The 27,853-nt window shown below is 36.3% G+C and overlaps 1 protein-coding gene across 4 annotated transcripts; it reads left to right on the plus strand.

Annotated features, from left to right (window-relative positions):
- The first annotated feature begins 201 nt into the window (after nucleotides 1–201).
- On the plus strand, nucleotides 202–23,269 carry SLC35B3 (solute carrier family 35 member B3). 4 transcript variants are annotated; one of them, XM_068558164.1, is made up of 10 exons: nucleotides 202–371; nucleotides 3,789–4,082; nucleotides 6,834–6,955; nucleotides 10,859–11,013; nucleotides 12,308–12,415; nucleotides 15,424–15,521; nucleotides 17,544–17,636; nucleotides 18,049–18,160; nucleotides 21,105–21,174; nucleotides 22,795–23,269. In XM_068558164.1, exons 2-10 carry the CDS (start codon nucleotides 3,882–3,884, stop codon nucleotides 22,943–22,945), a joined length of 1,110 nt encoding a protein of 369 aa, XP_068414265.1. In that variant the 5' UTR covers nucleotides 202–371; nucleotides 3,789–3,881; the 3' UTR covers nucleotides 22,946–23,269. The 4 variants fall into 4 exon arrangements, with proteins under 4 accessions (XP_068414265.1, XP_068414262.1, XP_068414264.1 ...); XM_068558161.1 differs by having other exon boundaries at nucleotides 212–294; XM_068558163.1 differs by lacking the exon at nucleotides 10,859–11,013 and adding an exon at nucleotides 11,375–11,439 and having other exon boundaries at nucleotides 257–371.
- Nucleotides 23,270–27,853: the final 4,584 nt, after the last annotated feature.

Below are 27,853 nucleotides of genomic sequence, written 5' to 3' on the forward strand. Positions count from 1 at the left end.
AACACTCTACCCGACAGGTGCTCACCGCCCCGACGCGGCGTTTAACGCGCGTCCCGGCACCACTGGGCCACCTCGTCGGCTCTTGTCCCGCGCCCCGGAGCTGAAGGCGGCTGCGCGAGACGTGACCGCGCCCCCGCCGCCGGAGGCCGGCGAGGGGGCGGGCCGCGCGACTGCGCACGCGCCGGCGGACACATAGGCGGAAGTGGCGCGCGGGCGCCGGGGATACAAGCACCCGGCGAGGACTCGGCGGCCGCGGTGGGACGTGCAGGAGTGGGCGAGGAGGAGAAGCAGGAGGTGATGGCGACGGACCTGGGGAGGGGGAGACGCTCCGTCTGTCTGAGACGCCCCCTGGGCTGGGGTCCCCCTTTCAGGTGACACACTGGCTCGGGAGTGGACGTGCCCCCCCGGGCCTTTCGCCGTGTTTGGGATGCAGACCCCCCCCCGCCCCACCCCCCGGAGAACCTTGACACCGCCCATCTTCATCCTAAGGAGAGAGCGGGAGAGGATGAGGTCGGGAGGCAGGGCGCGGGTGACTTCCTTTTATAAAGAACGGAAATCTGCTGGCACGGTTTCCAGGGAGGAGCATCTGCTTGTCCTCGCCCTTCCGCCCTACGGCTGGCGAGAGCTCGCTCAGGCCGGTACTTGCAGGCTTGCAGGCCTGAGGCCACCTCCGGGGGGGGTCTGGTAGGCTATCCCCAGGGCCTCTGGACAACTGTCAGTCGCCTGGGTCCCCCAAAACAGCGTTTTCAGTGAAGAACTACGTCCGGGATCTGCGTTCAGCTGGGTACTGTATGGTACTTTGCTGTCCATTTGCAGTGCAAGGTGATTGTTCTCATCGGGTTAAGTTCTTGTCATGAACTTCCACTGGTAGTTCTTCCAATTCCTCCAGTCTTTGCAGCTTAACTCTCTTGCCCACCGTTTTATTTTCTTAAAGAAATGTTGAAAGAAGGTGGAAGGATTTGGCGTCCTAACATTTTTTTTTTTTTTTAATGTTGGGCATATGCATTTCTTGTACAGTAGGATATCAGACGTCTAGAACTGTTCTGGGGATGAATGTTTTCTTATTGGGATAGTTTGGGACTTGGAAGAGGGAGATACAGCCTTTGAAAATAATTTAGATAGGTGTTATTTGTAATACTTAATTTCTTAATATACCTGTAAAGTCCTAATTTTAGTTTTCTCCCTTAGGAAAAAAAAAAGTGACCTTCAAAAATTAGCACACAGTTTCTTGAACTTTGTGCAATGAAGTGTGTTCAAAGAAATGGGAAAGAATCTTGTTTTTCTGTGTTTTATAATTATACACCACAGGTCATGATTAATATCCAGAGTCCAGTTAACCTAGCTATAATGGCAACATTCTTTTAATTGTAATGTGGAGTGTGGCAAAATACAGAGTCGAGTTTTTTTTTTCAGGGTGCTCACATGGTAGTGACATATTTTCCTTATGTTCTACCTTTTTGTAGTGGGAGACTTTTCTTCAAAAGGTTGGGAAAGAGTAGATTAAATTAAATTTTACTTAAGTTGGTCATTTTAAATCAACATTGTCACCAGTCATTTATTTTGAAATTTCAATATGTGCTAGAAATGCTATTTTTTTAATTGCATTTTAGCAATCTGTAACTTCAAGTAATTAAACGTCTGTGTTGACTTTAGGAAGAGACCTTAGGCAGTGATTCACACCTGTGGTTTTTATTTTAACATTAGTTTCAAGGGTTACATGAACTTGTAAATTAAAGCAAAATGTTAATCGTTTAATTTGAAAGCTAATTTTAATTCTGTGCTTGATTTCTTTTTATTTTTTCCTACATCACAAGGACATTAGACCAGTTTCTTTAGATGATGGTTGATATCAGTCATTAATGCCTGAAATGGAAGGGATATGGCAAACATTCAGGATCACAGTTATTGGCTATCAGAGCTCAGTGTCTTTCTTCATCAGTCACATGATCTGACGAGTGATGTTCTGATTAATAAAACTTCATTCTAAATACAAGGCAGGGAGAGGAAGCTTAAAAACCTACATGGGGCCAGATTTATTAGAATGTACACCCATTTATTAGTACACCCACGCCTACAAGTATGGAAAATAGTTGCTAACCTTTTTGTTTCTTCTACATTCAAACACAACATTTAGGTAAGGTCTTTTAAGGCATGCTTTATAAAGAAAGTCATATCCCAAGGGGATCCTACAGGGTGACTTAAGAAGCCTTAACAGAGATGACACTGATTAAACGTAGCATGGGCAACAAGAACAATGTGTAAAAGAAGAAATGGGCAAAGGAAAGGAAATACAGTAAAACTTATTGAAATTACACATTTTCTATTTAGAAATATGGCAGGTATCACGTACAACAAATGTTCTTTGATGCCTGTGTATTATTGTTAGTTACAAGTTGTAGTCAGAGCCTTGACCCCAAGTTTAAATTACAGAAGGAGACCTACTTAATCTCTGTAAATCAGCAAACTAGAAGCGATCATGAAGAGATGACTCTAATTCTTGCCATTTTAAATCACCATATGGCAGTTTCGGGGTTTTTTTTAAGATTTCCAGAGAGTTCACTGTCAAAATTATTCTTATCCTCTTCTCTCAACTAGAGTGTAAATTTTAATTCCCACTGGGATTGTAACAGACATTCTTTTCTAGGAAGATAAGTTTTTCTTAATAAGTTTGTTCTGTTTGTCATAATTCTGCACTTTCCTCAACTTTTACATGAATTTACTTTTCAGTTTCTATTAATCCAAAGAGAAATTGATAGTCATCTATGGAGCCTTCATGATTGTTTTTCACAGACTAACAAAAAATGATGTGTTTTTCAGCTTTTTACAAACCCAAGGGCTTCTTTATTTCTTTTTTCTAAACAGCTTTATTGAGGTATAATTGATACATACAAAAAAATGCACATGTTTAATAGATACAATTTGATGAGTCTGGGCATATACATACACACCTGTGATACCATCTCCATAAACAAGGTAATAAACATATCTGTCACCACCAGGAGTGTCCTTGTGTCCCCTTTGTGTGTGTGTAGTTAAGAATGCTTTACACGAGATCTGCCCTCTTAACAAATGTTTAAGTGCACAGCACCATGTTGTTCACCACAGACACTGTCATAGGGCCTCTACAACAGATGGTCCCTAGAACTTATTCACCTGGTACAACTGAAACTTTATACCCATGGAACAACTACCAAAGACTTTTGAAATTGCAGAGATTTTTCTCCAAAGGAAAAAAACGTTTTCTTTTAGCCTAAGAGGTGCTGTCGCTAAAGCATAGTATCCTTTCTATAATCTTGGCTAACTCTACCTTTTTGCACAACTTACAAATGTTTGACTTTATTTTAAAATGTCATTAGCAAATAAATTTTACAATTGTCTTGGTAGCTGTAGGAGTTTGGGCTGTTCTTTACTCTTTTCTGCAATTAAAGATTGACTTTAATGTTGAAGACATTATGCGTAAACTATTGTGGGCTTTAAAAATTATATCCTCACTGCAAATGGAAACATAATAAAGGCACGTTTACTTTGATGAAATAAATACAAGGTTAGCTTTTAGTTTGTTGCTGTGGAAATAAGAATGGTGTATATTTAATTTAGTCGTGTTTGGAGACTAAGCATATTGTTTTGGTGGATGGGAAGCTTGAATAGGAGAAATAATATATTACTGTCCAGAGAGAATAACTCTTACCTGTGTAATTTTCCACATGTGACTTGAGATATTATTTGGAGCATAGCACTTTACTTGATGGTCTAAATGTTTTGCTTTAATTGTTTATTTCCTTCTGTAGGGCTTGGCTCAGCAGGCAAAAGAAAGACTGAACAAAGGGGAGGAAACCAGCAAAGATAACTTTGGAAGCACTGAATGCAGCAAAATAAGAACAATGGATCTCAAGTTCAACAGCTCCAGGAAATATATTTCTATCACTGTCCCATCCAAAACCCAAGCAATGTCGCCACACATCAAGTCGATAGATGACATTGTAGTGCTTGGCATAAATCTCAGCAGATTTAACAAACTTACTCAATTTTTCATATGTGTTGCTGGAGTTTTGGTATTTTACCTAATTTATGGATATTTACAGGTAAAAAATTAGTTATTTGTTTATAATATGTTAATTATTTATAACAAATGAGCTCAGCATGGGCACTACTAATAGTTTTGTCCAAGATACTTTCTTTTATAGGATAGCAAGTTTATTCACAAATTTGAGTTTCTTAGTATAGTAGTAGAAAAGAGCTACTTAAGATTAAATTGACTGAAAACAGGGATCCAAATTTTAGAGTGAAACATTTTACGTGGGGGAAGGGAAGCAAGAGACAATCTTAAAAAATTAAAATTATGAACAAATACGAAGTGTTACAGTTTGCAAAATATAGGTAATTGCAACCATGTGGGTTTTTTTTAATATAAATATATTTTTGTTTATTTATTTATTTTTGGCTGCGTTGGGTCTTCGTTGCTCCTCATGGGCTTCCTCTAGTTGCAGCGAGCGGGGGCTACTCTTCGTTGCAGTGCACGGGCTTCTCATTGCGGTGGCTTCTCTTGTTGCAGAGCATGAGCTCTAGGTGCACGGGCTTCAGTAGTTGCACACAGGCTCAGTAGCTGTGGCTCGTGGGCTCTAGAGCGCAGACTCAGTAGTTGTGGCGCATGGGCTTAGTTGCTCCGCAGCATGTGGGATCTTCCCAGACCAGGGCTGGTACCCGTGTCCCCTGCATTGGCAGGCGGATTCTCAACCACTGCGCCACCAGGGAAGCCCCACCATGTGCTTTTTAAAAGAAAATGGTTGAAGTATTGATTGGTATTTTGGAACATAATTCTCACATGAAATTGAACAATAGCACAAAAGCCACATTCTAGTTCACTCTTGATTCCTGGAGCTCATTAAGAGGTCATTTTGCAAAAGTGTATCAGGATGTTTTCTATTTTTCCAAGGGTGTCTCTTCAATCCTATAATACTTGAATCATCCTTTTCTTGAAGCATCTGTTGTGTTCTCATTCTTGTTGGTTTCCTCTTCTAATTCAACTTTGCCAGAACCTTATTTTTCTGTGATTTTTGCCTATGCAAAACATTTCTAACATTGCCACAGTTTGTCTTGTATTTGCATTGTTTTATGGGATAGTTGTATACATTTGACCAGGAAATTCCTGAGCTCCAAAGACAAGAGCTGGATGGATGAGGACCCAGGCTAGTGTAAACAGAATGTGTGCATGGGGACCGTTAATTACCAATTGTCAACTCATCAGTGGGTATTTTCAGCCATTCCCGGCTTTGCTTTTTTATGCAACTCCCTAACATGAGAAAATCTTTGTAGTTGAAGAAAAGGAAAGTGATGTGTTTTCTGAAAACATAGATAATATTTCTGATATTCTTTATAATCAGAGTGATCTTAAAAATTGTTGTATGCTTTTCCTTTGTTTTATAGAGATGAAATATAAAAGTAAGTATAAAGGAGGAGACAGAATTGTGACTGTTCCGTAGCTTCTGAAAATGCTATAGGGTGTATTAGTGTAAAACAACATGAATTTTAAAATCTTAATATTTATAATTGACTTTTGTACTAGAAGATGATATAAGAATTCAGGTATCACAATGAAGAACAGTACAAAATAGTAACTTTTATCAAATGTTAGAATCTCTTGTTGAGAAACATTTTTTTTTGTCCTTCGAAATAACCATTGTTACCAAATAGCTTGGGAGCAAAGTTAGCCATTTTAATGGAAAATGAATTAGAAATTTACAAATTTCATTAAATTTTTTCTATTTGATAAATGATCAGAGATTTTAATTTACAACTAATATATGTGCAAAGTTTCTTTTAAAATTAGATAAACCGATTATAGTTGTAACATCACTTTGGTGAGAACTGACATTGCTACTAATTGGATATTAAAATAGGTTAAAGAAAATGGGGTTTTGTAGTAAATTTAGCAATATAGAAAGTGAAATATTTACCTGAGTGCCAGGATATTAATAAAGCTATTTTTATGTTTTATAGTTTATAAACCAGAAATCTCCTAAATAACTGACAGACTTACTTGAACATGAAATCTAAATTTGGGGAATTACACAGCATCCTAAATGTACAAAATCAGTTCAGGATCTTTTTAGAGGCTGTGTTTAGTTTTTCTTTGAACATAAGTTTATCCATCAATTTCATCTTTTTAAAATTTATTTCAAATACAGCTGAAATGTATATATATTTGGTGGATAGTTTAATGCATTTAATTAAGCCAGATAGCTTTATTAGAATACCTCTTAATGAGATTAAGAATGGCTTTTTAACAATTAACAAAAATTTTTTCATGATATAACATTATTTTTAAGAAGAGTAACCATTTCTGTATAAGGAGAAGTTTTACATAATCTATGGCGCAAGAATTCTAAAAAATAACATTAATTATTGATTTGAACTGATTATCTTAATATTGGAAAAGAAGCCTGAGATAACAGACCTCTAATGAAATATGCTTTTTATAAGAGTACATGAGTCCTTGAATCAGCTGCCTTCCTCATTGTTTTGGGCAACTCTTTTAATTTTGGTCTTTTAAAAAAAGAAAAAAGCATAGGAGGGGGTTGCTTCCTCGTTCTACCTCCCCTGCTTCCTGTTCTGCTGTTTGTCATACCTGGATATCTACTGTCACTTCTTTGGGAAGGCCTCCTAACTTCTCTAATTTTACCTCTTAGGAGCCTTACAGTTTGGATGTTTTTTTGTGCATTTTGTTGTTGGGGGTGAAGCTTGGTTTCTATTAAAATGCTGTGCTTATAGGAATGCGCTGTGAGGAAATTGATCTGCCCCTTGGACTTAAACAGTGTTCATGTCTCTCTTGACAGGAATTAATATTTTCAGTGGAGGGTTTTAAGCCCTATGGCTGGTACCTTACTTTAGTGCAGTTTGCATTTTACTCCATATTTGGCCTAATAGAGCTTCAGCTTATTCAGGACAAAAGGAGAAGGTATGTGGTTTATTTGTTTTTATTTTTTGGCAGTTAAGTACATGAGTAGTAGTTCATTTTTTTTGTTTCATTTTTTGCACACGTGGAGTATGTTATACGTGAAATATACATTTCCCATTAATAAAACATTTAATACCCAGGAATTTTTATCAGTATTATCAACTTATTAAAAATATTAAATATGGTATTTCCATTATACATTGAAAAAAGTGTAATGTTGTCAGATTAAAAAATGTTTTGGGCATTCGTTGGCGGTCCAGTGGTTAGGACTCCGCACTTCCACTGCCAGGGGCCCAGGTTCGATCCCTGGTGGGGGAACTAAGATCCCACATGCCGCGCAGCGCAGCCAAAAAAATAAAATAAAAATGTTGTTTATACACAACTTAAGATAGATCTTCTTAAAATAGGAGAAAGTATTCAGATGTACATATATGTTTTTATAATGGAAATAGGTGTGATTACTGAAAAATTTATGATGGTACTACATAAGAATGGTGATATGAAATATCAATACCTATTTTTATAGTGGTTTTTGAAATGTATAGTTAATGTTTTGTTTTGTGGGATATATTCCACTTAACATCATCGCGTTTGTAATGGCCAGCAGTAGAAATTGCATTCTTGGACATTAGAGAAATTTCATAATGTTCCTTTTTGTCAAAACTAAAGGAGTTTATATGACAGTATCTTTTAAATTAATGACCACCTAGGTTTGAGAAATATCTTGAAATATTGTTAATGGCATATTGAGCAATATGCAGTTAAAACCTGTCAGAAGGTGGTTGGGAATTTGAATAAAACATTTTCTTGGTAAATTTAAGTGTGGTTATCCTGTCATATCAGACCCTAATACGTGAATATTTCATGTATATATTGGACAGTTTAAATGTAATAAGGAGCTATAATGTTGACATTCTTCATTGATATAAATGTTTAATCCTTCAGTGAAAATAAAAAATTTTCATAGCTACTTTTTTTTCTTAAATGTTTCTGATGTTTGTATGAAAATAACTATAAAATTTTAAATATTTAAATCAGTAACACCAGTATTTCTTCATGGGTCTAATTTTACCTCTCAACCTCTCTATTGCCAATAAATTATTATAGCAGCAATGTTAAAAATGTTTGAATCTGAGGAGATCATCTTTATTATTTTCATGTTCTGAAACTCTACAAGACTTAGCTTAGCCATAGGTGGTAGAATAGAAAGTAATTAAATGTGTCTGTCAGGACTAATATATATGGAAGCCTGGCTTCCATATATATTCATTATGTATTGCAAACTGCTGGACCTCTGATTGCTTCTAAAATAAAAGAACCCAATGCTGTATTTATTAAATGAAAAAAACACAAAGATGATGCATCTCCTAACTGTTAAGTTTTAAAAAGATCCAACTCCCTCTCAGCTACCAAAAGATGGGGAGTGAGCCTCCAGTCATGTTTTTCCCAACCTTTAAACCACGTAACCATAACATATTTAAAGTCATTTGTGTTTGATTGAAACATGAGTGAAGGAATTAGGTAGAAGAATTTATAGACCTATAATAAATGTAATTAGAAATTGAAAACTTTTCATTCCAAGGCACATTAAAAACTTTTTTCGAAAAAGTCTTTAGAAGTGTATTGCAATGAAAATATGCCCAATCCCCTATTTCTGAATTTATTTAAGTGACACTGCTCTTTAGACCTTTAATTAGTCAAATTCTTTGCTTAGGTTTTTCTCTCTTCCTATATTTATATGAATACCCATGTACTTGAAGAGTACAGAATTTGGGGTCGGAAAACAGGGATTTGAGTCATGTTACTGCCTCCTATTCTGTCAGTACCTCAGGGAAGTTTCTTAAATTCTCTCGGTTTCAGTTTGAGGATGAAATATGGTGATGTGTGATATAGCCCATCACAGACTAGAATACCCTAAATATACGCCGAAGTATATTACTCCAAAGTATTTATTTCACCAAAGATCATCTTGTAACTTTAGTGTTAATTACTCTATGTGAGTTTTTTTTTTTTTTAAACTTTATAGCTACTTTATTTATTTATTTATTTATTATTTTTGGCTGTGTTGGGTCTTCGGTTCGTGCGAGGGCTTTCTCCAGTTGCGGCAAGCGGGGGCCACTCTTCATCGCGGTGCGGGGGCCGCTCTTCATCGCGGTGCGCGGGCCCCTCACCACCGCGGCCCCTCCCGCTGCGGGGCACAGGCTCCAGACGCGCAGGCTCAGTAGTTGTGGCTCACGGGCCCAGCTGCTCCGTGGCATGTGGGATCTTCCCAGACCAGGGCTCGAACCCGTGTCCCCTGCATCGGCAGGCAGATTCTCAACCACTGCGCCACCAGGGAAGCCCTCTATGTGAGTTTTTAATAAAGGAGATCTATCTACCAAATTGAAAAGCCAAGGGGCTTATCAAAGTTACAACTTTCCCATCCTGTCTAAAGTAGTAAGCAATTGGGGTATTCAAATAGAAACAGTGAGAGTCCTAGAGGCAAGATGATGAAATCTAACCTCATTTCACCAGTGAGAAAGCAGACCTGGAGGAGAGCTGGGATTTCCATGAGCTCGTGCCCCAGGCTGCACTCAGATTTGGAACCTTTTGAATGTAGGTTTCCTGAGTTCCAGGCTGGTTTTCTTTCTTCCTTTACTGTGCTGCTTTTTTAATCTTGTGATTCTTCTGACCCGAATTTTTATTTTCTGGCCACTGTTTGCAATTTATGGATGAGGAAATTTGCCTCTTCTGACTTTTATCATTACCTGTAGAAGTGGTGCTGTCCTCCTTCACTGATACCCCACTGAGAGTTAAACCCCATGGACAGCATAAAAACCAGTGTCTGTGTACACTGATGCATAACGGGCATGCCCAATTATTTCCACATGGATTTTAAATGTTGACCACTGTGTTAGTAAAGTATAAGCAAAGGTCTCAAAATTGAAATGTAAGTGGAAATGATGCATTTTAATTGAACTTATCTAATAAATTATTTTGCCTTATATCTAGCCGTATAAAAAATGTGGAATTTCGTCGCCTTGATTTAAACATGAACACAAATCCCAAAATGGAAACTAGATCTAAAAATGCAACATAATTTAATTATATGAATAGTGCACCAACGTACAAGATTATTATTTTAGACCATTAAGTATCTTGTGAGCATATGCTCACAAGAACAGCTCAGAATTATGAAGATACCAAATTAAGAATCTCCTTTAGGAAATCCAGTTAGAGCCCAAAGTAGAAAATTTGGGATCATGAGGAGAGAGTCAGATTCCTCATCTGAAAGTTGATTGTTTTAACATTTTATAGAATTACAGCATTAGAGATGAATCATAAGACATTATGGTAATAAAAACCATGTCTAGAGTTTTAAACCACCATGTTCTTTTTCTAGAGAAATTCTGCTCAGGTTATTCTAGCAGAATGGATAGATGTATTTTTCCTAATGCTAGATGGAATGTTAGGAAACAGAACAACAATTTAGAAGTTAATTAACTAAGGTGCCTTTTCCCATTATAGAAGCCAATTTTTTTAAAAATCAATTCTTTTTTTCTAAATTTAGTCAAGATGGTTTTTATATGTAGCTATATAACTACTGTTAAAAAACCTTAAATGTAATAGCATTTATACTTTCAGTAAGAATCTAAGTAACTCTCTAATGTACTACTTTTTCACACAGTTGAGAGTTCTCACTTACAACTGATTAAATAAAGGTAAATTGTTATTTTCACCAACATTCTTTTATACAAGTTAACACTGTTGTAACTTTAAGAATAGTGATATTTTACCGATATTTATAGAAATATTAAACAGAAATTAGAAGAGTAATTAGAAATTTACACATTGTAAACACATTCTCTTACAATAGTATGAATTGGGTCCCAAAATGAAGATTTTAAAAATTGTCTTTTACAGAATACCAGGAAAAACCTACATCATAATAGCTTTTCTAACTGTGGGTACTATGGGGTTATCAAACACTTCCTTGGGCTACCTGAATTATCCTACCCAAGTCATCTTCAAGTGCTGCAAATTGATTCCTGTTATGCTAGGAGGAGTTTTTATTCAAGGTATAGTAATGATATATTTTCATACTGTTTGAAATTAATAGGATATGTTATGGCATCTAGCATTAGGAAAAACATTAAACTTCAATTAATATCTTTAATGAACAGCTTAGATATTGTAACACTTCTGAGTGATATCTAATAAAAAAAAAGCTATTATAAAAACACCGATACTTCTGTGATATACCTCAGGATCTGAAATCAGTAATTTAGAGATGGGGAAAAATAAAAATAGTATTTTGTTTTATTCTTTAATCTGGAACCTACTACATTTCCAGAAATATTGTATTTACATATTGAAGGCCTAGCTCAGAAGTACCTGGAAAGCTCTTTTTTTCAATTCTTTCATTTTTCTACTCTCCAGGGCTCTACTCTCCACCTCCATTATACAAATGGACAATTCCCATGTTGAAGTAAAGCTTAAGCTGAGCAAGTGTTTTTCAACCAACTCTGCTGACTGTTGACTCCCTAGGATCCCAACTAAATTACAAGCTATGTGAAAATAGGAGTAAAAGAGGAGGCAATGATAGCGACAAGCAGTGGAACAAGTTTTTGTTTTGTTCATCTGACTGTCATGAGGAATATTCATGTTTTGATAATCACTAAAGTTCTTATAAAGCCTGACTTCATTTTATGCATTATATAAGCCTTCCCAAAAGAGCCTTTTAAAATGAAAATATGTATGTCAACTACTTCACATATAATTTCAGGATAACTGTTCACACAGGAAAAAATAATGATCTCAATTTCCTATTAAAAATCACATTTCACATCGTAACTGACTTGGCCTGTATAATATCTCCTTAACAGTCCTTCCAAAAAGTTACACTATGTGATTTCATTATTTAAACTTGGATGTACTAAAATAAGTTAATCCTCACCAACCTAGAAGTTATCTGACTATAGTATTTGCAAACTTATATATATAGCCTGAATAACTACTCTGGTTTCTTGGTAAACTTATGAAGTATAAGAAAATTCATAGCCTTACGTTATACATAAAGTAAAAGAGGCACTAGTTTCCACAAACTTTTTAAATGTTCATATTTACTCACTATCATAACAGATAAAGAAGGATCTCGTATCTAACTTCTAAGGACATTTTGGTGCTCACGGGATAATTTTGATTTTCAAAGCCCTTCTGTGACTGTCTCCTGCCTTAACCTAAGTGCTCCTGGTCATTTTTGACATTGGATATAAAAGGCAGTCCCTGCTCTGCTTGTTTAAACACAGAGATCTAAAACTGTGCTGAGTGGGTAATTGCATAATGAGGTTGACTTACATTTATTTTGCACAGGAAAGCGTTACAATGTTGCTGATGTGTCTGCTGCCTTATGCATGAGCCTCGGCCTGATATGGTTTACCCTAGCCGACAGCACAGTTGCACCAAATTTCAACCTGACAGGTAAGGAATTTACTTGTGTTCCTAGATTTTGTAGGTGTTTCGGTTTAGAGTAAGAATTTTTACAGTTTCATGAGGGTTTTAAATGATGGTGTGGCATCTGTGATTCTCATATCTAACATAAAGCTTTTGGACTTTCCATATAAGATGTAGTAAAAATATCACAACTCTGGAAACATAACAGTTGTTTCTAGTATTCTTGTATAGTATTTTGACGTGACAAGAGGCTGTGTGCCTAGATAGAATCTCCCATTATCAAGTACATGACAGACCAATTTCTTATGAGCTGAATTGGAAATATACACATGAGTTATAGGAGGATCACAGTAGTAATTGTTATTCTCATTTTCTTAAAAAAAAATGAAAGTTGCAAACTTACTTTTCATTGTTTTAGCTTAAAAAAAGAAAATTATGCTGTTCTTTAATATTGAACTGTGTAATATAAATGTGGTCATAACCTTAAAGTGCATAAAGCTTCCACCATAAACGCTTTTCCTCATGGTGTGCCATGTGGAATTTTGTAAATTAAATTTAGATCTTTCACGAGGAGAATAGGTATTATAGTATGTTTAGAAATAAATAAGAATAAAAAATATGTGTTGGAATCTTGTTTTTAGTCTAAAGACCTTACAGGGAGATTGCTTATTATATATACAGTATTGTCATTCTTAAACTATTGAGTGTTACTCATAGGATTATTTTAGTTTCATCCCATTTCCTAGCCTCATACCTGACAAAAATAGTTCTTTCAAAGGAACTCTGAGAGAACAGGGAGAAAAGAAAAGCAAAGCAAAACAAAATAACAATAACAAAAATAGCAGCATATGTTTTTTATATATATATATATATATACATATATCAGCAAGTACAAACTATAATTATTTGTGAGAAAAAAAAGTATGCAGTGATGAAGAAAATCATTTACATCAACTTTGCTGTTCTTTCTAAGAATCAGAATTTTCCTGACCAGTTGTTAGTCTGTGTTTCTTACTGACCTGGTTAATCAGGCCAAGTTAATGGATTCAGATCAGCATCTTAGAGCAGCCCTTTAAACCAGCCTTTTACAGACGATGCTGGTAGAACCTATTAGGTCTGTTCTTTCAACTCTGATCATCCAGAGTGCGAGTGATCTTACTTCAGTGAGAAAGCTTAGAGTTGCAGGTGTTTCTAACATGGTTCAGGTTTTTCAGGAACACTTCGTTTTCGTGTCAGCAACTGCAAAAGGAAGATTATATTTGAAAACTAAGGGGAAAAGCTGTTTTAGAGGAGTGCTTCACCATAAAACAGAGATAATGATAATAGCTTGCCTCACACAAAGGTAGTGGAAGGATAGAATGAGGTGCTGGAATAATGAACATGAAAGCACTTGCACGTGGTGGGGTGAGGGTGGTGACAGTGATGGAGACAGCTGGTTTCGGTGATCTGTAACTTCTCAGTATAACTCAAGTGCCCACCCTTTCTGAGTTCCATGGGAATGTTTTTTAAGGGCGTGAGAACCTAACGATTCCTCATCATTGAGAATAATTGATGAGCATTTAGCACAGTCCTTGATCTATGAGTGTATTGTCTGAAGATGAGGTTAGCTATTCAGATGGTTACTTAAGGCAGACATAAATAAAACTTTGGATGTATGAAGTGAATATATCAGAATTTACTTATTCAAGTAAATGTCCTCCTTTAAAATATTCAGGTAATTCAGATGCAATTCAGGTATTTTCATGCTGTTGCCATTGTTCAGAACAGTTTTGGGATGTCTTTGAATAGCCTTTTAGGAGCTGAGACATTGTTTTCCAAGTCTTCGATAATAGCATGTCTTTTTCTTTCGAGGGCAGATTTGATATTTGAAACAAGGAAAAGAGCGTTCAGAATCAAGTTTGGTGAATAAAAATGTATATTTAGGTAATAAATATGAAAGGTAGATGATAAAAAGTCAAATTGAAGATTAAGTATGAAAACTTGAAAATTCTCAATTAAGTGCATACACATGTACATTTATTTTTCTGCTACCTTTGATTGCTTATATATTTTTTAAAAATAGAGAAAACTTCAAATGTTTTCAGACTCACAGATATAACCAAGGTTGCGTTTTTTGGGGTTTTTTTGGTAAAGCACCATGACTGGGGGCCAGCGTCCTATATACTTGCAGGTAGTAGCGTGCTTCTCAGGTAGACATGCACATTTGTATGAGTGTGTTGATTTCCAGATTTGTTCATGTCAGTTGTATGTGTTATTTTAATTATGCAATAATTAAATATTACTTAAATTATTCAAAAATAAGTTTGAAGAGAGAATTGTTACTGTGAAAACTAAGTTAATTAAAACACTTTGACAAGTCAATAAAATCACCGTTGAATTAAGTGTGGGTAAAAATTGGGGGAAGCATAAAAATATGAAAGGACTGTATACCCTGATTGTTTCACAAGTTCCTAAGCTTTTGGTGCACTTTTTAAAAACAACTTGGAAATCACAGAGACTGTGTTCTGAATGCAGCTTACACAAAGGAAAGTGCAGAATTTTAGTACAGACCCATACTCAAAGAAGAGGCCTTAACAACTGCATTATGTTTATGTGTTTTAAATTAAATATTTTAATAATATGGGTACTATTTTTATGCTTTCCCTCTTCCTTTGATTGTTTGAATTAACTGACTAACCACCAATCCCAATAGATCATCTAAGAATCTCTTCTGTATTTGTTTAATACAGTGTTTCTTTCAAACATATAATCTACTTAAAAGCAGAAATATTATTTGACGTGATTGTGAAACACAGCAAGGTGACAGCATTAACGCAATTTATTAGTATTAGTTGGTTTTTTTTGTTTTTTTGTTTTAATAACATCACCTACATGCCTGTTACAACTGGTTGTGGATAAAAATACTCAACTTTGCTGAGCAAATGTGATTTAAGGTCTGATTTTGGTTTTTTAGCCCAATTAAATTTCTGATAAGTCTTGATTATCGTTCATATGTTTAAATGAGGAGGTTATTTTTTTCTTATGCCTTCTTGAAGGTGTGATCCTCATCTCCCTGGCACTATGTGCAGATGCTGTCATTGGAAATGTCCAAGAGAAAGCTATGAAACTCCATAATGCTTCTAATTCAGAAATGGTAAATACTCTAGTGCTTTTTCTTCACGTCAGACAGACTCAAAAATGATGATATACTTAATTTTATGACATAATTATGGTATTGAAGACTCGCATTGCAATTTTAAACTAGTTTATCATCATTTTCATAGAAGTAGTACGTTCAAATATTATAGGAAGGTAAAAAGTAAAATACCATTATCACCGCTGATACCTTATTGCAAGCATTTGATAAATTTTTTCCTCTTTGATGGATGGAGTTTGGGGCGTGTTTAAAAAAATGCTTTGTTACATCATTTCTCTTCTCTCTTTGTATTTGGTATTATTTTCCATTTAGAAGTTTGTAATTTACATGTAGTTTAGCTTATCTTTTCCTTCATGACTTCTAGCTATGTATTATGATTGAAAAGGGCTTTTCCAGCTCTAAGATTTAAGAATTCTATGCCCATTGCCTGCTAGTTTTATAATTTCCTTATTTATTAAATCTTTGATCCAACTAAAACTTTTAAAAAATTTTCTTCCATATGGCTATCCACTTTCCCCAATATCATTTATTGAATAATTCACTTTTCCAATTTTTATTTTAAATACCTTCTTTTATCCTATCTTATTCTAATGCAGGGTTCACAATTTTATTCTTTCAATCTTATTTCTGCACCAGAACCATATAATGACAGCAGCTTTATCACCATACATTTACCATCTGTTAGGACTAGCCACCTTTGTTCCTTTTGTTTTTCAGAATGTTACTACCAGTAGTTATTCTTGGGTGTTCATATCCCCAAATAAACTAGAAACCCATTGGTATTGTGATTGGTATGGCATTGAATTATAAATTAATTTAGGGAGAATGGCATCTATACACTTGATTCTTTCAGTCCAAGAATAAGGTATGACTTTCCTTTTATTGACGTGTTACTTTTAAATGTCCCTTAGATTTTAAAGTTTTCTTTGTATAAATCCAGTTATTTTTTATTGAAGTTATTGTTAGGTGTTTCATCTTTTTGCCGTTATTACTGCAAATAATGCCTCTTCTTCCAATATATCTTCTAGCTGGTTGGTGTTTGTATATAGGAAGGTTGTTATGCTGTGTTTGCATTCGTTTTGTAGCCCATCACCTTGCTAGACAGACAGAGCACACAGCAGTAAGGATATGTAGGACTGGTTACTTAGTCAACAGAGTGGGGCATCTTTACAGAGTCCCTAAGAACATAGGAACTTTAATCTTGGTCAGGAGTTTTCTTGATCATCATCACCACTCTCCCTAGATAAGATAACGATCAGAGAATTAAGGAATTGTAAGTAGGTAGGAAGAATGTAATACAGTGGTTAAGACGTAGGCTCTGGACTAAGATAGCCTTAGTTCTCTACTAGCTCTCCTGTTTGAGGAAAGTGACTTAATATCTCTAAGTTGTAGTTTTTCCATCCGCACGTTGGGGAATGATGATTAAGAGTGCCTATCTCTTAGGTTGGTTGTGAGAAATAAATGGAATAATCCACATAGAGCGTTATTAGCACAGTACCTGACACGTAGCAGGTATTTAAGTTTGATGATGACACCGATTCTTCTTATAAGGAGTGTAGTAGAAAGATTGGTAGGAAAATTGGGAAATTAAGCAATAGGTGTGTCATATACTGCTTATTTTCATTGTATTTTAATGCATTTGCAAACTTAATGTTTGGGTTTTTTCATGTCCAATAAGTAGTTTTAGAGTATCTTTGTTTTGTGTTTGTTTTTAGGACCCCCAACATTAAAATCTGGTTTGAATTCAGTAATTAAACGAGGCAAAAAATGAATAATTAGGTAACCATTTATGAAAGGATTAGTACTGCTGTGTTATGTTGTACCTAAAATAATATGTAAACTTATAAACAGAATCAACCATCATTTCCAGAAAATTACGCCATATTGAAACAATGATGTTACTTTTAAAATGGTTTCCTCTACAGATTTAACGAAATAAAGAAATTGAGCCATATATTGAAAACCTTCATTTTACACCTTTGGTTAAATAGCACTTTTTTCCACTTTATTTTTCTCTAGGTTTTATATTCGTATTCAATCGGTTTTGTGTACATTTTATTGGGATTGACATGCACTAGTGGATTAGGCCCTGCAGTAACATTTTGTTCAAAGGTAAACACTAATCACATTTTTAAAAATAAACATCTTCCATTAATTAGTTTCCTCTGTATTTCTAATTCCCCTTGTTCCAAAAGACTATTTTATGTAATTTGATAACTCCTTTAATAAAATATATGTAAATCAGAAATTATTTCAGAAATGAAATGATTTATATTTAAATTTTTTTATCCTTGCTCTTTCCTATAAGTTAATTTTAAAACTATTCATAATGTAGAAGTTGGGGATTTTTAATTTCATCATTATTTTTCCATTAAATCAGAACTAAATCAGAATCTTTGCTTGACTGCGTTGTTGAATGGCTTATTATTGCTCAAAAAGTTGATTAAAATCTGTAGTTTTATTTCATTTATAATACCTCAGGGTTTGTTTTGCATTTTTCTAACAGGCTTTTTTATATTTGCAGGATCCAGTTCGGACCTATGGTTATGCTTTCCTTTTTTCCCTCACTGGGTATTTTGGAATCTCTTTTGTTCTGGCTTTGATTAAAATTTTTGGTGCACTTTTTGCTGTAACAGGTAAGAATGATATACTTGCTTAGATTATGAAATAAGCATTTAAATTTTCTTTGATATTCTTTTTCAGAGGGTAAGGGCAGCATCTACTCTTCATTAAAAAGAAAATTGTCGGGAATTCCCTGGTGGTCCAGTGGTTAGGACTCGGTGCTTTCACCGCCGGGACCGGAGTTCAGTCCCTGGTCGGGGAACTAAGATCCCTCAAGCCGCACAGCGCAGCCAAAATAAAAATTTTTTTTAAAGAAAGAAAGAAAATTGTCACATTTCACCAATTTATTCCTTGGCTTATGGTATTTCTTTAAAATTCTAAAGAAAATGATGTTTGATCTGAATTTCTTATTTGAAGGTTTAATTTTAAAATCAAATATATACATTTATCTAGATAGTAACTTTAAGTACATTAAAAGATCTTTTTATTAAAAAGTATGATGGGATGAATACCTTCCAGGAAAAATACTGTCTTTAATCACTTTTAAGTTATAATGGAAAATTACAGTTTTGTCACACTTGAAACATGACAGGTATATTTTAAGCAAAGGTTTTGGGGCCTTTTGTTTGTACACTTTCTAGAACCTCAACCAGATGAGCTTCTCTCTTCACTAATAATTATTATGCACGTGCTCTGTGCAAGGACTTTGCTTGGCACGTCAGAGAAATGGAGGTTGTTACTTGCTCTGCTCTGAGGAGTGAGGGGAGCAGATGAAGGGCTGCAGGTGAGGCCTGGTGAGGGGAGCAGAGGACTCCAATTGCTCCTCATATTGTTTGCCAAAAGAATGGTCCACATGACGAATGCTCTCAGCATCTCCCATCTGGAGAGAGCCCTGGGTGAAGCCCCTCAGGATGGGAAGCCATGTGACCTGCCATGAGGAGCGCTGGGCTGGGGTGTGAGATAAGGTGCAGGCCAGTCCCAGCCCTGACGTTCATGATACGGGACCTGGAGAGTAAGTCTCTCCTCTTCTCTGGGCCTCGTTTCTCTCTTTTGTGAAGAGATTGGGTTGGACAAGATCATCTCTATCAGAGATCTGTAAAATTTATATCCATAAGGCATTTACACCTTACTCATTTACCTGATTTTGATTTTTCACGGTTTTAGGGGAATATTTATTTTAATACCACAGAGTAAATGAAACAAATGAATAAATGCCCCCTCTGTAAAAGTATATTTCTTCCTAACTGTTCCCTTTCTTTGCTCACATATGACTCTGCTTTTTAAAGTTTACGTCCCTAATGGTAAGTAGAGGGAATTTAATTGTAGATTGGGCCATATCAGTAACCTTCCAAGTCAGCTCATGCTGTCAAGAAAGACCGCAAATGCATACACTTAGCTTGGGTTTCAGTTTTGTTTGTAAGATAGTAACTGTTCAAAAAGGGTCTGATATCCGTCTGTATGTATTGATGAGCCCTGTGATTGGTATAAAGAAATGTGAGATGCAATCCTTGTGTTGAAGGTGCAGGCAGGTGTCTTTCTCTCTCACGTGAAACAAATCCAGAGATGGTACTATAACAGCTAACATGTCCATAGCCCTTATTATGTACCAGGTACCATTTTAGCTATTTTACATATATTATTCATCTTAACCTCACAATGATCCTATAAAGTAGGTGCTATTATTGTTCCATTTTACAAATGGGTAAACTGAGGCACGGGGTGGTTAAGTGGCTTGCCAAGATCGGCCAGCTAGTAAGTTGCAAAATCAGTATTTCAACTGAGGCCATCTAGCTCCAGACCTGTCCTCTTAACCGTATGCCATGTGCTTCCCAAGCTGGCATGGTAGCTCCAGCTCAGGAATCCAGTCCCTCTTTCTGCTTTGCCATGTTCGTCCTCATTCCAGACAGGGTGGGTGGAGAGAAGATGAAAGACACATCCTTCTCTTTATGGAAAGTTCCTACAAATCACACTCCTAGAGACAGCACTTCTTTTTTTTTTTTTAACATCTTTATTGGAGTACAATTGCTTTACAATGGTGTGTTAGTTTCTGCTTTATAACAAAGTGAATCAGTTATACATATACATATGTTCCCATATCTCTTCCCTCTTGCATCTCCCTCCCTCCCACCCTCCCTATCCCACCCCTCTAGGTGGTCACAAAGCACCGAGCTGATCTCCCTGTGCTATGCGGTTGCTTCCCACTAGCTATCACTTCGTTGTCCAAACTTAGTCCCATGACCACACCTGACTGTAGGAGAGGCTGGGAAGGTATCCTAGTTAAAAGTAGGGGTCTTTTTACTAAAGTAGTAGGAAAAATAGATTTGGGGAATCGCGCTCTAACAGTTTCCAAAACAGTTTCTTCATCTGGTATTCATTCATTAATTCACGCTTTGAAGATCAAGTGCCAGGAACTACAGAGTCTGTGGAAATGAGGACAAATAAGACAAGGAACTGAGTAAAGCACACAGTCTGGTGGTGGAAAGGTGTAGCGGAGCTATGTGCAGAGTTCCTCTCTGCATCTGGGTGGGACGAGGGAGGAAAGCTTCGGGCCATAATCCTGGAAGGACAGTGTAAAGAGGACTGGAAAGATGTCTCATGGTCTTATCCAGAGATGCCCACCATTAGGATGTCCTTTAGATTGCTGCTTTGAAAGATAACGGAATCCAATCGTGTCTTCCTTGAAAAAATCCTTTCTTTCCTGTCAGACTTAGTATGTCTCCCTACAGGATGACGTGCCCCCATAGCCTCATGGCCTCCGTCAAGCACTTATTACAGTTGTACCTTAAATGTAACTCTGTTATTTAATGTCTGTAACCCTGCCAGCCTATAAATTCCATGGTAGCAGGAGCAGTGACTTTCTGTTTGATTTTCTTCTTTTTTCACTTTCCTTTGTTTCCTTGGCACCTCACATAAATCTTGGCACACAGTAGGCTCTGTAAATATTTGTTAACTAAATTATTTCCGAAATATTACCAAGGCAACAGGCACATTCTAAAACCAACCTTTCTCTCCCTACAGTGACAACGGGGAGAAAAGGAATGACCATTGTCCTTTCATTTATATTCTTTGCCAAACCATTCACATTTCAGTAAGTACTTTTTAATTCGACAAGTTTCTCTACCTTTAGATACTTTTGTTTCACGTTTACTCTTAAACAGCCTTAATTTCTTTGTAAAGAATCCCTTTCATCTTGACCCAAATTTATTGATGTGTCTTCTGCTGTTTCAGAAATGTATGTAATTATTTTGAAGAAATCATTTTGTATACTTAAATTGCCTAACCAGTCCCAATGCACATGTGACCGTGTCTAGAGTATAAATGAATGTGAGTGATGTGGTGAGATTAAGGGACTCCCCTTGCCCTGGTGCAAATATATAAATTTTATATATATACATATGTGGTTTTTTAAATTGTTACGTTTATTTGCTGTCTTTTCCCACAAAGGATTTGAGTTAGAGTTGTACCCTAATGGTTTTCTTAGTTTGTGGTTTTCAGTGGAAGCATTGACTGTTTTCTTTACTGTCTAGTATGTATTTGAAATTAGCATCATTTAAACTTATATTGGTTGGTAATTGAGAAGATTCAGAGTTAGAAATTATCAATGTACAGTCATCCCTTGGAATCCATGGGGTACCGGTTCCAGGACCCGCACATATACCAAAATCCAAGGATGCTCAAGTCCCTTTCAGTCAGCTCTTTATGTCTACGGGTTCCACATCTGCACACACAGAGGGCTGACTGTATATTTATTGAAAAAATCCACGTATAACTGGACCTGTGCAGTTCAAACCTGTGTTGTTCAAGGGTCAGCTGTATGAGCTTAAAGGTAACCACAAAATAAATTTTCAGCAATGTATAGTCGGTCTTCTGTATCCATGGGTTCTACATCTGCAGATTGAATCAACCAACTGCAGAGCAAAAATATTGAGAAAAAAAATTCCAGGAAGTTCCATAAAGTAAAATTTGAATTTGCCATGCACTGGCACCTATTTACATAACATCTACATTGTGTTAGGTATTCTAATAATTTAGAGATGATTTAAAGTATACACAAAGTTGTGCATAGGTTATATGCAAATACTATGCCATAAATAAAGGACTTCAGCATCCACTGATTTTAGTGTCCTCTGGGTAGAGGGGGTTGGGTTCTGGAACCAGTCCCCAGCTGATACTAGGGACAAGTGTATTTATAGAAAACTCTGCTTGTTTTCTATAAATTAGTTTCTCTTTCTGCAGGGGCTAGGTATTCACTGTAGTAATCAATGCCAATTCTCCTAGTTTCTCAGGATGTGTCCCTTTTTATCTCTCTATATTCTACCCCAACTAGTTGGACTGCTGAATTGAATTCCTAAGAAGGCCATTGGCAGGTTTACATATCCAGTGCTTTAAACATACTCTTGAGACTTTTGGTAGGAGTTGGACTTCAAATTTGCTCCTATCCTCAAAAAAAATGAACTACGTTTAGTATTTTGTAAAATGCTTTTCCTACATACATACTTAACATTAAAAATATAGAATTCTATCTAGTGTGATCTAAATATTATTTGTAAAATAAAACAAATACTGTTTTATTTTAGTGCTCTTACTATAGGTATCCAGTAGCAAAATTTTATTTCATTGAGGAATTTTTGTGACGTCATCAAATTCTGTGGTTAATGACAAATTGTTACGCTGACATTAATCTTTTTTCCTTATTTTTTTCTCTTAGGTATGTATGGTCTGGTTTGTTAGTTATCCTTGGTATATTTCTCAATGTTTACAGCAAAAATATGGACAAAATAAGACTCCCATCGCTGTATGATGTGATAAACAAAACAGCGGAAGTGAGGAGGTCAGGGACGTTGGCACAGACTGTCTAGGCAGCGATTCGCTTTATAACGCAGAATTAATTCATCAATCAATTAACTTTCCAAAGGGACTTTTATAAAAACCAGAGGCTCTGAAGGCATGCTGTCATTTGTGGACAGATTACATGTGAAGTCGCCCTTTCTTCAGAACCCTTGTTGGACTGTTTAACTTCCAAAGCAATCAAAAGAGCCACACCTGGCACACCTTAGAATAAAACGTCAAGATGAAGGACCATGACGCTTACAGTCTGTTGAGAATTTCACTGGAAATGGACCATGTTGCAAGAAAAATTGGATATCATTATGACATATCAAAGAAATTGATATGTAAGCGCAGATTGTTTTCTTTTTTCCGTTCCATTTTGGTGGTGTTATTTAAATTGATTCTCTGTTGTAAGAGTGAACTGATGATTTAAAGTCTAGAGAGAATAACTTCATTATAAATAAAAATTATTCTCTGATTTTTTTTTAAAAGAATGTGATGGAATTGGGGTAGTGAAGGTTGGATTTTGTTACGAAGATGGGAAGTACAGTGTACATAAACTTTAAAACTTAGGCTTTTCTCTGATCATTTAAAAGTATTCTTTAGAGAAAATGTGCTTTACATTTTCTGTGGAATATAGTCAATAGAGTAAAAAGAGTCATGATCCTGTATCCTGTAAGTATGTATCACAAGCCAGATTTCCTATTACCCATCAAAGGTGCTAAAAGATTTCGTGATTTGGATTTTTAAATTGAAGGGAGGGACTTCCCTGGCAGTCCAGTGGTTAAGACTTCACCTTCCAATGCAGGGTGTGCAGGTTCAATCCCTGGTCAGGGAGCTAAGATCCCACATGCCTCGTGGCCAGAAAACCAAAACATAAAACAGAAGCAATAGAGTAACAAACTCAATAAAGACTTTAAAAATGGTCCACATCAAAAAAATCTTAAAAAGTAAAATAAAAATAAAAAAATAAATTGAAGGGAAAATAATTGATGTCTTAAATTACTATAAAATAATGAAATTATAGTGTTTCTTAAAAATGAAATTTAATTTGACAGCTTGAAGATGAAATTGGATAAATTAAAAAACACAAGTAGATTTAGCAAATTCACACAATACGTTGCTTGCACAGTTTTAAGTCTAAATTCAGAAAGATTTTGGCCCTGATTTTTTAGCAGTGAGTTTTGGAATTGCTTCCACTGTATTTAAAAAAATCCTATTAATCTTCATTTTCAGTGTAAATGTTGGTTAAAACAGCTTAATATCCATGCTCTTAGTAATATCACTTATATTTTGTGAGTATAGTATACTTGGAATATTTAATCTCATTCTTAAAATTCCACTGTATTCTGATGGTGACCTTAACCTGTTTTGTGCATATGTGGGTGCAACAGAGCCCATGATAATTTAAGGATCTAGCCCAAGAAATTCTGCCTGATCTTCATGTGTCATATGTTAAATACTGTGGGTCTTTTTTCCCCAAATGATAATCATTTTTAAAGTTTTCATATTTTAAAGTGAAAGGAATGTTAATTTGCACTTCATCATACTACTGCCTTAAACTCTAAGACAGTAAGGATTTGTGCTTTTTAAAAAAAGTTAATTTTACTGAATCCTTGATAAAATATTATAATTTTAACTTATCAAGTCATCCTTTTATCCCCATACTTTTCTAATTTTTTTACCTCTGACTGCCTGTTACCAGCTTCTCATCCCACCTACCCCATCCCCAATTTTAAACAGTTTAGCACTGTTTAAAAATCAGTTTGTCAGGCCAACCCTTTATACTCCATTTCCTTTTTAGACCTGCCATCAGAAGGAGGTAAACTTCATCTCACTTATTTGTATCCATGGAATAGTAGTAGTCTAAAATACAGAATAATTTCTGTAGTGAAGGAAATCAACATTGGGATGTGTACTTTGTGCCAGATTTAAAATATGACCTTTCATGAATATGTCATCCCAGCAACCAAAGAAAGTAATAAGGGAATTTAAAATATTGACTGCAGGAGTTCCCTGGCGGTCCAGTGGTTAGGACTCTGCGCTTTCACTGCCGAGGGCCCGGATTCAATCCCTGGTTGGGGAACTAAGATCCCACAAGCTGTGCAGTGTGGCCAAAAAAAAAAAAAAAAAGAATAAAATATTAATTGCAATAGCCAGTATTTAAGTGCTTGTTAGGTACCAGGCACTATTATAAGTGCTTTATATGCAATAACTTAATCCTCACAACACCTGTCTAAGGGTAAGTATTAGCTTCATTCTACAGATGAGGAAACTGTGGCATTGTGACATTCGTAACCTTACATAGCTAGGAAAAGCCGGAGCTGTCCAGCAGTCTGGTTCCAGATTCATGCCGTTAACCACCGTGCTGCCTCTCTAAGTAGATGTGATTATTCATGTTTACATTTTTGCAAACACAGAGGTTGAGGACCAGGGTGAGAGCTTACTAGCTCACATAACACTATGGCGCAGGAGTAGGTTTCAAACCCAGTCACGCCGCAGGGCATGTTTTCTGTTCATTGTACCTCACTATAAACACTTAAGTAACCCAAAGTAACATCGTGAGTGACGAAGTGTCTTTAGTAAAAGAATTTGTGAGACATACTTGAATGAATAGGTGAAGATCGTTTGATGGACACATTAGTGGAATGCACATAGAGGTCTTTGTTTCAAGCTGTGTGTAGATATAGTTTCTTCATCTGTGTTCACATCAGGTGCCTGTCATACCTATAGTAGGCACTCAGTAAATATCTGTGTCATGCAGAACTAGTCATCAAAGAATACCATTAGACAAAAAAAGATACATTCTGAATTCTGCCATATAATGTCCCCTTCTTGGCATACAAGATAACAATAACAAAATAACAGTGCAACAAAATAACAATAGCAGAAGAATGTAGCCAACTCTTTGTGGATCACTGTGTGAAGATCTGACCTAGAGGTAAGCCAGCCCAGCCAGAATCCTCAGCAAGGCACGTTGTATAGTAAAGAATTTGGCCAACCTGTGTCTTTGATTTCTGGGAGGGAGCTTCTAGTCCTTGGAATTTCCCAAGTGATAGGAATTGTTAGGCTTGGTGGTTCCAGGGTTGGGGCTGGCCTTGCTGGGAAGTTTCACCATGTGACTATAGGATTAGGGTTTGGAGCCTCAGGATACTGACCCAACTTTTGGGGAAGGTAAGAGGTTTGGAGATTATTGCGTTCAATCGCAGGATCAGTGATTCAATCAATCATGGCTACATAGTGAGACCCAATAAAACCTCCAAGGTTTGGGATTGCTTCCCTGACTGTAGGTACCCACGGAGGTGCCAGGAGGAAACGGAAGCTTAGACCTTGCCCCACAGGTCTCTTCTTTTGTCTGTTCCTGATTTGTATCCTTTATGATAAAACTGTAGTGGAATGTATAACGCCATCCTGAGTTCTGTGATTTGCTCTAGCGAAGTATGGAACCTCAGGGGAAAGTGGTAACGCCCCCAAATTTGTAACCAGTTGGTGGCCTGGGAGCCTCGGAGCTTGCAGCTGGTTCTGAAGTGAGAGCAGTCTTGCGGGGACTGTGCCCGTAATGTGTGACATTTGACCAACTCCAAATAGGATTGCACTGCAGGCTTTAGGCTTAACTAATGTTTTTATCTTTTAGCGTTCTCGGGACTGGTCTCTTAATTTCCTAAAGTGATTTTTATCTTTAACCCACTTTACATTCTAGGTTCTTCCTTGGTCAATGAGTGCAGAATTCTAGTAAAATTTGACCAGCATAATAAAGCAACAATATGGCTTAGCATAATGAAAATATTTATGTATCCCAGTGTCACATTTGCTCTTTAAACGACACACGGTTATCAAATCATCAGGCAAAGCAGAGTAATGCTCAAAACTTTTTGTGTGCTTCCTTCCTAATTAAGCAAATGACAGTTTGTTTCCATTATGTGTTGGGGCAGAAATGTTTCATTTGCACATCTTCTGCTTTTCATGTGTGCCTATTGAATGTCCTTGTACTTGCCCATTGAACCAACCATCTTAACCTTTTTAACAAATACTGTAACATCACTGACTTGACTGCTCTATTTTTATTTTAACAGCATTTGTTCATTCACTCTCACTGAATCAGATGTGAACCAGGCATTATGCTAGATGCCTAGGATGCACAAAAGAATCAAATACAACCCTCACTATTAAGGAACACCCATTCTAGAGAGGATTTGCCGTGATCTCTACACAAAAATACATGAACTATGTTGATTTCCTTCCAGTCATTGGAGTATCTTATTAGCCTTGGGTTTTCAAAATAATAATTCCCCACAATGGTAGTGCTTCTAAAACCTGAATGTGCAGATGAGTCACCTGAGGCTCTTCTTTAAAAATAGGATTTTAATTCAGTAGGATTGGTTTGGGGCCTGAGATTGCACCACCGAGATGCTGCTTCTGGTGCATGGACCACACTTCAGGGTGGAGGTCTCAGCTACAAACTCCGGATGTTTTCAATATCAGGACATCTTAAAATATTCGAATACTTTTCACGTGATTGCCTTCATTTGCTTTCAAACTAAACCATTCTGTGTGGCCCGACCCTATTTAACTTCTCTGAGTCTCTTTGTTCAAACTGAACAGAAATCTTACCATGTTGCAGAGTCGCTGGCATAAGTGAATTCTTTAATCATTGTAGATGTATGAAAGATTTAATATTCATTACTTTCTCCATAAATATTACTTTTTTTTTTTTTTTAATCTTCACGAAAATAAGATAAACCCATAATTTCCTATCAGTCATGGTCTGTTGTTTTAATTTCATGGCATGTAGTTAGAATACTCTTTATGCTATTTTCTGGTGACATTATGAAGAAAACGTTCACTTCAGTGATTTACTGCTGCTTCAGAGTGAACTGTGTATTACAGGGGGTTCGGGAAGTAGGGCTTAACACTTAAGGGATTCTTCTGAGACTTTA

This window comes from Eschrichtius robustus, chromosome 12 (assembly GCF_028021215.1).
Source record: "Eschrichtius robustus isolate mEscRob2 chromosome 12, mEscRob2.pri, whole genome shotgun sequence".
Taxonomy (NCBI): domain Eukaryota; kingdom Metazoa; phylum Chordata; class Mammalia; order Artiodactyla; family Eschrichtiidae; genus Eschrichtius; species Eschrichtius robustus.